The sequence below is a fragment of the Physcomitrium patens genome, chromosome 1 (genome assembly GCF_059467195.1).
Source record: "Physcomitrium patens ecotype Gransden chromosome 1, ASM5946719v1, whole genome shotgun sequence".
NCBI classification, from domain to species: Eukaryota; Viridiplantae; Streptophyta; class Bryopsida; order Funariales; family Funariaceae; genus Physcomitrium; species Physcomitrium patens.
Genome location: NC_143410.1, coordinates 28,565,277 through 28,579,069, shown reverse-complemented (window position 1 = coordinate 28,579,069; position 13,793 = coordinate 28,565,277). Strand labels below are relative to the sequence as shown.

The window sequence follows — 13,793 nt, the reverse complement described above, 5'->3', positions numbered from 1 at the left end:
ATGTATAGATGAAATCAATCATAAAGAAGCAAAAGATTATTATATTAAGGATCACTCAAGTAGGATTTATAGACACATTTCTATTTTAAAAGTGTTCTTTTGTGATTTACATCTTTTATAGAAAAAAATAGAAGACTTTTGTATGATTTGAATTCATTTTTTAAAGTATTTATTGCTACGTTTGGAAAAAGCAACCAAGAAAGAGACCTTATCTTAACATGCTTAATTGTCTATATACTTGAAACATAAATTTATTGATTATAGAATATATTACTTAGTGTAGATAAGATTAGAATAAGTTATTAAATGACATCTATTAGTAACTTGAATTATCCATTATTTATTGTCCATAGTAGACTTTTTATTACCAAGATATCATTTAACAACAAATGAAGTAGGAAGATGGTTTTAGACATAGAAAGAAAAATTGTTCAAAGTACTTATTTTTGCAATTTATATTAGATAAAGAATTTGATTTAGTATTGTGAAGAGAGTGTATTAGAAGTGAGACTTTAAAAAATTATACAGTTAAATGACAACTTTTGGTACTAATAGATCCAATAATAAGGTATGTTGCTTAATTTGAACAAAGATATTTGGATATTAATAATAATTATAATAATAACAATAAATTAATTTACAAGAATTTTATCTAAATAAATAAATAAATTTAGGAAAATTAAAAAGAAAGATTATGTGTGTATTGAGTAAATGAGATTGAATTAGCTATATAAAACGAATTAAATAAAATCCTTGTTGCTTGATTGCAAATAATATTATTTCAACAAAACTTCATGTAGTACTTTTCTTCTTGAATTCTTTTAGATGTTTTACATAAATTGGTAATAGAAATTTAAAACCTTTTCAATATTTATTTTTCAACAAGGTTTAAAATATTAATAACAAAAATTATTAGAAATTATAATTTTTTGTTAATTATTTAAATAATTTTTTTTTTAATCTATAATATATTTGATGTATAATTGTTAATTCATGAGTTGAAGTATAGAGTTGAATTTGTTTGTGAATATGATTAAAAATACAAATCATTTAATCTTAGATATAGATGATGGATTATTTATATTAATATAACTTGTTCTTTCAAAATCATTATAGGTTTGAATGGACATAATTTATTTTAACATATGTAAATAAAACAAAAATAAAATTTATTGATACATTAAGATACACTTAAATGGTTTTGGTAGAATTATCAAAACCAATTAAAGTAGTATTTAAAGATATGTTTACAAAAGTGTTTTAGAAGTTTTTACAAAGCAAATCACAAAATCTTCTATAGAAAAAAAAATTAAAAAAATATTAATTTTTTTAATAAAATAAGCATCATAAATACTTTAGAAGTGATTGGTGTACTTTGATATTTGCATTAGATACTACATGATTGTCTGAAAAGATTATATTTATAAAATATACAATCAAACACAATTATTTATAACATTGGACAAATATATAGCACGATAAAATCACCTTAAGTTGTGATCAATCTTCACATCATAATCAAGTTTTGATTATAAGCAAAAGCCAACAAAGTCTTTGAAGACCTAAGAAGTTTTAATTAAAAAACTACATTGAAAAAAAATACTTTAATTTACTTCACTTTGTTTCTTGTTTCTTTTAGATATTGTCCAAACAAGTGATTAATTAGCAATTGAATCATTTTGAAGAATCATCAAGGTAACACTTGACAAAATTTTAATGGCACCAAATGAAAATTGAATTTCAACATATTTCCTAGTTTAGTAATTTAAATTAACAAAGAAGGCATTTATATTTTTCTAAGTGGTAACTATTTAAATTCACAAGAGCTTTAAAATAAACAGGTAATATTTAGAATTTGAAATTTTAATATTGTAGCACCACCATGTTTATTACCAAAACTAGCAACCTTGACCTAGGCTCCAAACTTAACTTTTCTAAAGCAAAAAATGGATAAAGAAAAGAAATGAGTTTGACTGATGAAAGGATTATGTGTCCTTCATAAGTCCCATGTTTACCCAAGTATTGGATTTGTCGTCTCACAACCAATACACCACAAGAGATGCACATTTGGTAAATTTGATTTGTCTGTAGATATTCAGTGTGCTACTAAAGTATGAGCAAACTGCCAGCATGTTTGAAATAAACAAGATAGAATGTTTCACTGAAGACTACGCAAATACCTAGTGCCAGTGCCATCTCTCAGTATGTCGGGTTGAACGGTACATTCTGCAACACTGTATTGGTACAGAAGCACAATGAAGGTCAAAAGGATAGTTCAAATTGAGGCAGAAGCTTCATGAAATTCATGCATTCATACCTTACAGACTCTCCCACTATGACGAAGGGAGCTACCCTATAAAGCACAAAAACAGACCTTCAGAGAGCATAATGCTAATTCACAACTCATGCAAATGTCCTCAAAGTTTTGAAACGGATGAAATGCTATTGCCTACAGAGGCATATTAACTACCACATGGGACTTCAAATTCAGTGTGCAGGCAAAACGTTGATCCATGAAATATCACATTAGGTCAGAAAACAACAACACAACTGAAATCCACATGCCAATGTGGTTATCACTAACCTGGAGAATCTAATTCTTCTCACACAAACAGAAATAAAGACACCTGAATTGGTTCAGCTCGAACAATTCTTCAAAAAAAATGTTGAGAGTCGTAATTAGCGAAACTCTACACAGGTTAATCAGCATTTCCGTGTCCTATTGCTGACACCAGGATTTAGGGGAGTCAAACAACACCGAGAAACATATAAGTAGAGGAAAATCACTACATAAAAAATGAAATAGACATGACTAATTCCTCTATGTGACGTGATCAGCCAACGTCAAAATTTTCATAAAATTTTTCACTCGCAGTTCGTGAGGAACGGGCCCAAAGATACGAGTCCCTATAGGCTCCCCTTGCTTGTTCACTACAACAACTGCATTCTTATCAAACCTAATTTCACTTCCATCGCTGCGCTGTCTCTGCGTTGCGGCACGGACAATCACACAGTTCACAACCTCTCCCTTCTTCACCTTCCCCCGCGGCACGGCGTCCTTCACAGAGGCGATGATGATATCGCCGATCTTCCCGTGCTTGCCCCCGCCCAGGACCTTGATGCACGAGACGTGCTTCGCCCCGGAGTTGTCAGCGACTTCCAGACGCGTCCGCATCTGCACGAAGGAACGGCATTGCTGAAAGAAGGAGCCCGAAAAAGCAGTATTGTAGGCTTGGTTCACCGAGGCATGCGAAGCGATGCAGTCGCGAGGTGCAGAAGGTATCACGGTATGAGAAGAACTGCGCAGCAAGCGCAACAGAGGAGATCGGGCAGCCATCGCTGCATTGGAGATTCACGAAGACCCTAATCGAACTGCTAAGGCAACAACGACACGAATGCTTGCGAGACACAGCCATTTTAGGGTTTCTCGCGATGAAACGTGCACGGACTTGATTTTCATCCGCATTCGTTTACTTCTCTATATCTGTGCAGTGCCACTTATCAGATGGATGAATTTTTCGTCCAACGCCCAAATATCATTCATCCACATGCCGTCAAAACCTTCGACTGTAGTGAATAATTATTGGAGTGAAATGAGAAAACGTATGCGATTTCTCTATGATTTTGACGCTGTTATAATATAAAGATTTATTTTCATTCTTAACATTTTTATGCGTAAATATTTAATTTTTATGTTATATTATTTGACTTATAAAACAATCAATAAAAAAACGTATTTTTTTAAATGAATAATTTATTTTTTAAAAAATTAAAATTTTATACATACTTTATATGACATAGCATTGGGTGCCAATCCACATTAGGTAAATGTAAATTGTAAACTACATAACCAATCATAAAATATTATTTGTAAGATATTTTACATAAATATTCATTTTTGTTTAAGTCTGTAAATCTATATTTTATGAGAATTATAAATATTTAAGGTTATTAAAAAAATAAGAAATAATCTGTAAATGTTTTAAAAATTAACTCACAAATAACTATAATTTATTTTTTAAAAAAACTTTATTCTTTTAGTCAGGGATAAGAAAATTTCATTAATTAATAATAATTTCATGTAAATCTAAAAACCATCATATGAGTGTGTGTGTGTGTGTGTGTGTGTTTTTTTTTTTTTTTTTTTTTTTTTTATAAATTAAAAAGATGAATAAAGGAACCTTTACAAAGGATGGGTAATATTGACGTGTTCGACGAGGCAGAGATGTGCTTCTGATGAGGGAGATAATTAAACTTAGATGTGATCAAGGAGGTGGATTGATACATTCAAGCCATTGCTTTTGGTTTTATAATCCACCGATGTTTTATTATGTTCATGTCCACTTGTACAGGATGGGCTCCTTCTGAGACAAGAGCAAAACCATGCCTTCCATTTTATTTATATATATATATATATATATGTATCTATTGATTCCTAAAGCACCCAAATCTTTTCGGAAAGATTTGTATCTAATAACTTAACAATGAAGCAGGTGGAGATCCATGTTAGGTCATGGTTTTTCACCGTGCTCGGCATTCTCGAATTGCAGGCTAGCAGATGAAGAAGAAGAAGGATCCCCGAGTAATCTCTCGAAAGGTGTAGCCATCGCACATCTCCGTCTAATTCACGAGGAGAACTTTTCCTGCCCTTCCAACCTCCTGGAGTGTTGCAAATCCAACGCATCAGTAAATGCTGAAGAAGGAAACCATAACGAACATTGTGAAGCTTGCGGCATGCCGAATCTACGCAACCGTTGCCCAAACTTTGCATATAATGGTGAGGAAGAAGTACCTGGCTCCGGATGATAGCTTGCTCGACGAGAGCGAGGGGAAACACATCTGCGGTCTGTGTTTGAAAGACGCCACTCGCCAGAAGCTTCATCACAGTTTCGCTGAACTCGTCAAGCGCCTCCGTGGTGAGACGGTTAAGCCAGTTGGAGAGCCAGAATCCATGCAAGCGCACGTCTCGGAACATGAGGTTGGCCAGCCCTGGCTGCAAAGTTTTACCCCCCAAAGACGCATAGACGAGCACCAAACCTCCTTTTGCAACACTCGACATCACGGTCTGGATCGTGCTCAAGTGATTACGCCTTTCACGGATCAGAAATGGATACACAATTTGGACTCAAGGAAAACAGGAGCTTTTAGATCCTATGTGGGAGAAGTTTCGAAATCGAATCAATTACCTTGGTGAAATTCCCGCCGATGCAGTCGAGTCCACCGTGGGCCATCTTCTCCTTCGTGACTTTCTTCACCCGCTGAACCACATTCTCTTCCATGTAGTTGATCACCTCGTCGGCGCCGAGCTCCTTCAGTTCTGCTTTTTGATCATTGCGTCGTACCAAGTTGATCGTCTGGACAAACAGAAATACTTTGCTTCCGTCACTGACTCAATTAGTTAGTGTCACCTGTACACTAGTTGCTCAACGACAGAACCGCAATGGGCAGCATGAATCTTGAGTTAAGATTCTTGACTAACAAAGTGACCTGTTTTCTTCACAGGGGAATAAGGTCATGAAAGGCGAACGGTACTTTGAAGCCGTAGTAGTGAGCCACTTGAATGATCATGCGCCCAAGCGTCGACGCAGCTGCCGATTGAATGATGTAGTCTCCCTTCTGGGGGTTGAGTTCCCGCAGCATCGCCAGAGCTGGATCAATTTCAAATAGTTAACACTACCGCTTCATCTAACCCCTGAGATCAATTCGTTGAGAGGTTGCGAAGTTGTAGGCAAAAATCCGGTGGTTGCACATTTCTAAATTGCGTACCTGACCATGGATTGACGTAAAACTGGGACGCTAGGTCGTCAGAGACGCAGTCAGGGATAGGGAAGACATCCTGAGCCGGTGCGACCACGAATTCTTGCCAACTTCCTTGTCCCACCAAGTCTGGCCGGGGAATGTACGGAAAAACTCTTTGACCCTCTTTCAATCCATACTCCTCCTCAACCCCATCCCCCAGCTTATCGAAGAGTCCACCAGCAATTCGTCACACGATGGTCATTGTCAACGACTTCTGCAATGTGTTGCGAAAAATATTATTCGAAACAAAGCATGAAGAATTGGAAGGTGGTTGCTGAAATGTTATACCTCATGAACGACGCCCATGCCCTCAAGGCCCACAGTTGCGGGCAGGCACGGTGGCTGCCACGGCGGGTACGTCCCGGCAATGCTTAATAGATCCGCGGGATGCACCGGCCGACACAGCATGTGCACCACCACTTCACCAGGCAGCGCCCTCGGAGTCGGCACCATCGCCACTTGCACTCTGTTTGTCAGTGACTCTGACTTTTCCAATTCAACATTTCTCACTTGCACTGCCCTGTGCATTGCGATCATCGGCGCCATCTCGAATTCCGTCTTACTTGGACTCTGCTTGATTTGTGATGTCCTTGCGAAATTGTGTTGTGGTGGTTGGAGAGTCATTTGCATGGTGTAGCGCGAGACCAATTCTTCGTTAACTGTCGAGGATTCGTAGATGTCACAAATTCTGCCACATGATTCTTCCCACAGCTAGTACCGACTTCCACTAACTCACCTGAACAGTAAAACTTCTAGTTTGTCCAAGCCAAAAAGCCAAGTGCGTTTCCGAACACAACACCTCATGAGTGAGCCGATGCTACGAAATGACGCACTTATACTGTTTATTCGAACCGCAAATTGTGAATCCGGGAGGCAGGAAACTTGTGAGGGTAGATGTGAAGAAGCTGGTGCACCCGATTCTGGTGGCGCCATGCTAGTGGAGCTTCACAGGTGAGTGTAAATCTCGGAATATTTTCCTCGAACAATCGCCATCAACATTATTCGGCTTCGGATTCCAGGTCAAGAGTCATGAGCGCTATATTTCTATAGAAATGCTCCACCCATCGACAAACGTTCAATATAATTCAATCAGCTTTCCTCCAGTTATCAACGCTCCAGATAAATGAATATCAGCTGCCAGTAGGTGACAGGTCTTCTCAAATGGTTGACATGGAATCGACCATGTGCAGTAACGAGGACAAATTGCTGGTACGTATTTAAATTTTGCTCGGTAAAATTCTTATAACCGGCAATCTGCAACCAAAAGCAACTCAGATTTCGCCGGGAGATATCGTATATGCACCACACTGGTGCTGGTGGCTCCTTCACGAATTGACACCGCGGTGATCTTCGATCACTCATGTTAAGTCACACCCACACACCGAATTCTTTCAGACCATTCCTCATATGTCCCATGATGCCCTGTTTATGCATGTGTGCATGAAAAAAAAACAGACGATGTCAATCGAAAATGGGGCTTTTCTAACACACCATTCTACAGTTGAATTCCTATGTTTTCTCACGCAAGTGCTATTTATTGTAATAACAAACATCAGCAGAACGAATATACTCTTCAATTCAATATCCCCAAGTTGATAAAATGCTCCTTAAAAGGTTAAACTCCGCCAGTTTTTCGGTGATATTATTCCATGAGCCAAGTGGCACTTCTGTGGCAAATGAGAGATTGGCCCTAGATGAGAATATCATCTATTTTGGCTTTGTAATTCTAATGCATCAAATAATCACCTTGGCAGCTCTCTTCATGTTAATGCATTTTTTTTTTTTTTTTTTTTTTTTTTCTGAAGATGTAGTGCTTATAAATGCTTATAAGTGAATTTATTATATTAAGGATGTAAGGAGTGGAAACCAATAAATGAAGAAGTATTGGAAAAATAAAATAGTAAATTAGAAAAATAAGACTAGATACAAGATTAAAACAATGTGATTTATTGCTCCAAAACTTATAGTAGAAAAACTAAAATGCTCTTTATTTTTCTCTTTTGTTTATGCCTTAGTAACTAGATTATATGGAAGCTTTAAAGGAGGTTATAAGAATTATGGAACATCTTAAAAGTATAAAAAATCATTTGTGGGAGCTTCTCAATTACTATAAAAAAATCTTAAATAACTATAAATGTAATAAAAGTCTATAAAATATTTTTAAAAACTTCTAGGTAGCTATAAAAGACTTTGAGATTATATGGAAGATTTTAATAGGCTTTGGAGGCTTTTACAAATCTATAAAAAATAAAAAATAAAAAATATTTATGGGATTTAAAAAAATTCTAGAATGTTTAAAAAGATGTTCATAATAATTAAAACTTTTATATAGATACATTAGACTAATGGCCTTTTATATCCAATGTGAATTTTTCATTTTTTTTATATATGTAACTTTATTTTGTATAATTATTTTCAATTTTTAAATCTAAAAGAGCAATAAAACCAAGTTTTTTATCTGTGAATTATTTTTTAAGGTTTAAAAATAATATTAGAGATGATGTATATTTTTAACAAAAAAAAGCTTTTAAAAACGAATTTCTACTTGTTTTATTTGTTAAAAAAATAACTATTTTATTTCAAATTGATATACTTTTATATATTTATTTTAAATTTTCTTATAAATTAGCCAATAATATTTTAGATATTTACATACAAATTACACAATCAATATTTTAATATTGGCCCAAATAGCTATATATATTTTCTCAATCTTACTATAGTACAATGCTTATTATATTGTCATAAACTTGTTGAATATATCATTTGTTATAATATTAGATCTTACATTTATAAGAATATTTTATACATATGTCAAAAATAAAGTAATATTTTAGCTTTCAAAAATAAGTTCAAAATAAAAATCATTAATGCTAAATCCTAATGCATGAAAAAAATCAGATAGTCCTAAAAAAAGTAGTTTCCAAAATATTACTTCATTTACTCCAAAATCCATCTATAATAAAATTCTTTTTCATCATTGAATAAGCAATAAATTGATAGGAAGAAATGATTTATAGAAGAAAATCTCATCCAATAAAAGAACAATATTTGATACTTATTTAATTCAAGAATAATCAAAAGTGAGTACAAACATACTAGATACAATTAGTACATTACTATCCTTTAAAATTGAAAAGATTATTTATTTGCCTTATAAATACAAGTAAGAAGATTGACGAAATTTAGTGAATGCTTTTTAGCTACTTCCTTAGCATTTTTTTGGTATAAAGAAGAATTGCAATAGTTGGCTATTTTCATTAATTTAGATATCATACTTTAGTTCTTTTTTAATAAGAATATTCAATAAGCTTTGATTAGATATTTACCCCTAAGAATTATTATCTTCAATTTTTGCCTTGTCTTGTAGATATCTCAATACATTATTGGATAATTAGTGAATATAAACTTTTAATGATCTTAGATACAATACCAAATTTTAATAATATAATAATTATGTGATTTTTCTTGTCATATATTCTCCTTCTTATAACATAGACTACAATGTTTTATCACAGACATCCATATTTATTCTAATATTTACTTATATGATTAAGTAGAAGTAGATAAAAGTAAATTTATTTCATAATATTTTTCAGAGAAGCTTCTAGAAGCTTCATAGATACTACTTTGACTTTACATGTATTTGTAGTTGATTGATAGGTTAGAAACTATGTTAACAAGTTAATCACGTATTGATAGATTGCAGGATAAATTAATTATGTGGCATACATATGAAAAACTTGCCTTGTAAGTTAAGATACCTCTCTTATAAATTCAATACGTTTTGGAGGTCTTATAGGACATTGCCACATAGCTCTTAGTTAAGAATATATATGGAAGCAAGAGTGAAGCCTTCTTCACTCTTCTCAATGCCTTTCTACTCTTTAGTCTTATTTCAAGACTTTCTATTCTTCTTGTCTTTGGCAATAGCCATTCTAGTTTAATATCATATCATCTTTGAGTGATTTTTTAGTTCTTTTGAGTGACATAAGAGTGTATTAAGGATTTATTTTTTTTCAAGATTTATATCTTTGAAAACTTGATAAGAGTACTAACTTATTATTTTTATCTTATTTTAGAAGTAAGTGGATTATCAAACCTTCTATTGTTGTATTTTAAAGGTTACGAACTATCCACCTTTAAATGAATAATCTTATTTTCTAACACTAATTTTTTTCTTAAAAAGAGTAGATTATTCTTCTCTATAGAAATTTTTATTTGATGTTAAAAGTTGTAGATTATTCTCCTCTAATTTGACTTTTTAAATTTATTTGAGTTGTTTATGGAAGGAAAGATTATTGATGCTACTCTTAATAGAAGTGAGAATAGATTTGCAACTATTGCAAATCTTCATGAGCTTGGCAACACTCTAGGAATACAAATCTTATATATTTTCAATGTGAATCATGAAGGTACTATTCCTATGCCTATGGAAGAAATTTAGAGTCTGCATTAAAAAGTTGTAAAATTGAAAAGAAGCAAGCAGATCAATCTTACAATCAAACCTAAGAAGTTTTGCTTCTACAAGTATGATGGGGATAAGAATTATTATGCCTGAGAAGATTAATGGAATAAGATCAAAATTTTGAGGATTTTTATAATAAGTCAAGTTCTATCTGCACTTGCATTTCTTCCAATACCTTGATGGATTTACTCAAGTCAGATTTATAGGCACACTTTCATCAGGAAGTATTATTTTTTGATTTGTAACTTTAATGAAAAAGGATTTATAACTTTATTATAATTTGAATTCATTCTTAAAAGTATTTACAGCCATATTTGGAGAAAGTGGTTGAGAAAGAGTACTAGAGACCATGCTCTTATTTTTATGGCAAGGATCGCAGTCAGCCACCATATATGCTACTAAATTTCAAAACCTTGCTTACAATGTAGACTAGAATGATAAAATCTTTATCAATTAATTTCAATATGAATTGAAAGATAATATTAAAGATTTATTATTAATAATGCCAAAAGTAGAATCTTTTAAAGAATTTATTACTCAAGCCATTGCATGTCATAATTGGCTATTTGAAAGATTTAAAAAATAAAGATTTAGCTAGAGAAGAACAAGTCAAATAATGATGGTAGCTTCTAAGTTTTTAAAAACTTATTTATCAAGGCTTGAATCAATACAAATTAATACAATATGTTTTAAATCTCTTAAAAAGTAAGAAAAGACTTGACAACATTAAGAAGATTTATGCTTATATTATGAAGAAATTAAACACACTACTCAACATTATCCAAAAAAACAATGCAACCACAAAATGAGAGGCATGGTTGTGAAAAAAGACAATGTATCAGAAAACAAGTGTTTTTAACTACAATAGGAATTATGTGGCTAAAATCTTGCATTACTCCTAATAAAGGTCTTATTCTCTTTTCAGATCCCTCACCTTGTTTTTATATAGAAGTTTATTTAGGACCAAAAAATTACAAAGTCTTAGCTTTGTTAGATTCAAGATGCTCAACCTATTATATAGATGAAGATTTTGTTAAAAAATAAGAGATATTGTTAGTCAACAAAATTAAATCCATACATATAGAAGTCATAGATAGTCTTTTGCTATCTTCTAGAGATGTTACGTAAAAGACTATTTTTTTAGATGTAATAATTAAAGATCATAACAGCATAGCAATATTTAATATAATAAGATCTCCATCCAATCCAATTATTTTAGAATTATCTTGATTAGAAAAGTATAATCCTTAGATAGATTGTGTTTCTTGTAACCTTAATTTTTTTTAATCATCCAAAATCTCATCATTTAAATAGAAATATATAAGTCTAGTACATCCAAAGCCTTATTGATAGGTGGAAGAATTTTCATGTATGTCGCAAAAGAAGGATTATTTTTTGCTATAAATACCTCATCTATTTCTGATAGTGGAAAGACATCAAGTAATATTCCTAGCTAGTATTAAGATTTTTAGGACATTTTTAAAAAGAAGAATGTAGATATTCTTTTAGAGCATTGTTCTTAAGATTGTTCCATTGTTCTTAATGAAGGAGATCAATTACCATTTGGACCAATCTATAGCATATTACAAAATAAGTTGGTTGCACTCAAGGAATATATTGATGAAAACTTGGCTAAAAAATTCATATGTCATTTTAAATCTCCAACCGGAGCTCCTATCTTATTTGTGAAGAAAAAAGATGGATCTCTGCAAATATGTTTAGACTATCAAGGAGTCAATAAAATCACCATAAAAAATAGGTATCCTCTACCTTTTGATTTCATGACTTTTTGATAAACTGAATCAAATAAAAATCTATATAAAAATAGATCTATGAGAAGCATATAATCTAATATGCATTAAATAAAGAAATAAATAAAAAATATATATATTTTGAACCATTTATAGGCATTTTGAATAAAATGTCATGCTTTTTGGACTCACAAATGCACTAGCTATTTTTCAACATCTAATCAATGGTGTCTTTTGTGAATTTCTTGATAATTTTTTCATCTATTATTTGGACAACATCTTAATCTACCCTAAGAATACAAAAAAACATGAAGTTTATATTTGTTGTGTATTATAAAAACTTATAAATGTAAGATTATATACCAAGTTAGAAAAGTATGTATTCTATACTATTCAAGTTGGTTTCTTAGAATACATTATTTCCAATGAAGGGCTAATAATGGATCCAACGAAGATCTAGATTATCATGGATTAGAAGATTCTAACAACAATAAGAAATATGCAATGTTTTTTAAGCTTTGCCAATTATTATTGAATCTTCATTAAGAATTTTTTTCAAGTTGCACCTTCACTTACACATTTCACTTATAAAGATAAATTTGAGTGGAATAAAGAAGTCGAAGTATCATTTGATGTTTTGAAAAAAGAGTTTATTTTTGCATCAATTATATATTGTATTGACTTTTTCAAGGTATTTTTCATAGAAACAAATGCATCAGACTTTGCTTTGTGTGCAATATTGTTAGAAATGAGAATAGATGATAAATTCCATTTAATAGCTTTTCATTCTAAAAACTTTTCAACAACCAAGATTAATTATGAGATCCATGACAAAGAGCTCCTTGCAATTGTAGATTCATTTCAAAAATGGCATCATTATCTAAAAGATGCCTCAAATCTAGTCACCATATATAAAAATCATAAGAAACTTGAGTACTTTATGTTGTTACATGTTTTGAATTGTTGTCAAGCTTGTTAGAGCATGTGTTTTATCAAGATTTGATTTTAAGATCACTTATCCACCAAAAAAATAACAAGGTTTGTTGGACATCCTTTCTAAACATTCTTATCTTGTATCAAAAGAATGAAATGTATCTTTTCATCAACAAAGAATAATTCTCTTAAAATTGGAGCATTTTCACTTTTGAAAAATAAAATCAACATTGATTGTTGATTCAATTTTTGTCAAGAAAATTCAATCAAATATATCTTTTGATTTTTTTATCTATAATATCAAGAATAATTCTTCTAAATCTCATGATACTTCCAAGTTTGAATTTAAAAACAACCTACTCTATTTTAAAGGGCGATTATACATTCAAGAAGGCAAGGTATGATTATGTGTTCTTTAAGCTCATCATGACTTTACAAAAGTTGGATATTTTAGATACAATAAGACTTTGGAATTAATATTATAAGATTTTTGGTAGCTTCAAATATGGAAGGCAATCAAAGACTTTATACAATCATGTGATATTTTTTCAAGATCCAAAATTCTTCACTATCAATCTTGTGGACTTCTTCAACCATTACTTATTCCAAAACAACCATAGACTTCTATTTTTATGGATATTATCATGGATCTTCCAATCTCAAGTTTGTGTGATTCTATATTTATAATAGTAGATTGTTTTACTAAGATGGCATATTTTGTACCATGTAAAAAATCTATCATAGGTGAAGAAATAGCTAATTTTAATCTTGACAATATTTATCGCTATTCTAGATTGCTCAAGGATATTGTATGAAATAGAGGGACTCAATTTATATTAAGA

At 31.8% G+C, this 13,793-nt stretch overlaps 2 protein-coding genes across 2 annotated transcripts; both read right to left on the bottom strand.

The window, feature by feature from the left end:
• Positions 1–2,632: 2,632 nt before the first annotated feature.
• On the bottom strand, positions 2,633–3,431 carry LOC112279481 (uncharacterized). Its single transcript, XM_024513964.3, has one exon. The coding sequence runs from the start codon at positions 3,335–3,337 to the stop codon at positions 2,822–2,824; it is 516 nt and encodes a 171-aa protein (XP_024369732.1). The 5' UTR covers positions 3,338–3,431; the 3' UTR covers positions 2,633–2,821.
• Positions 3,432–4,262: 831 nt separating this feature from the next.
• LOC112281547 (uncharacterized) lies at positions 4,263–6,607 on the bottom strand. The gene is made up of 6 exons (XM_024518203.2): positions 6,088–6,607; positions 5,767–5,959; positions 5,533–5,648; positions 5,187–5,354; positions 4,793–5,065; positions 4,263–4,659 (listed from the first exon to the last, which is right to left on the bottom strand). Exons 1-6 carry the CDS (start codon positions 6,427–6,429, stop codon positions 4,621–4,623), a joined length of 1,131 nt encoding a protein of 376 aa, XP_024373971.1. The 5' UTR covers positions 6,430–6,607; the 3' UTR covers positions 4,263–4,620.
• Positions 6,608–13,793: the final 7,186 nt, after the last annotated feature.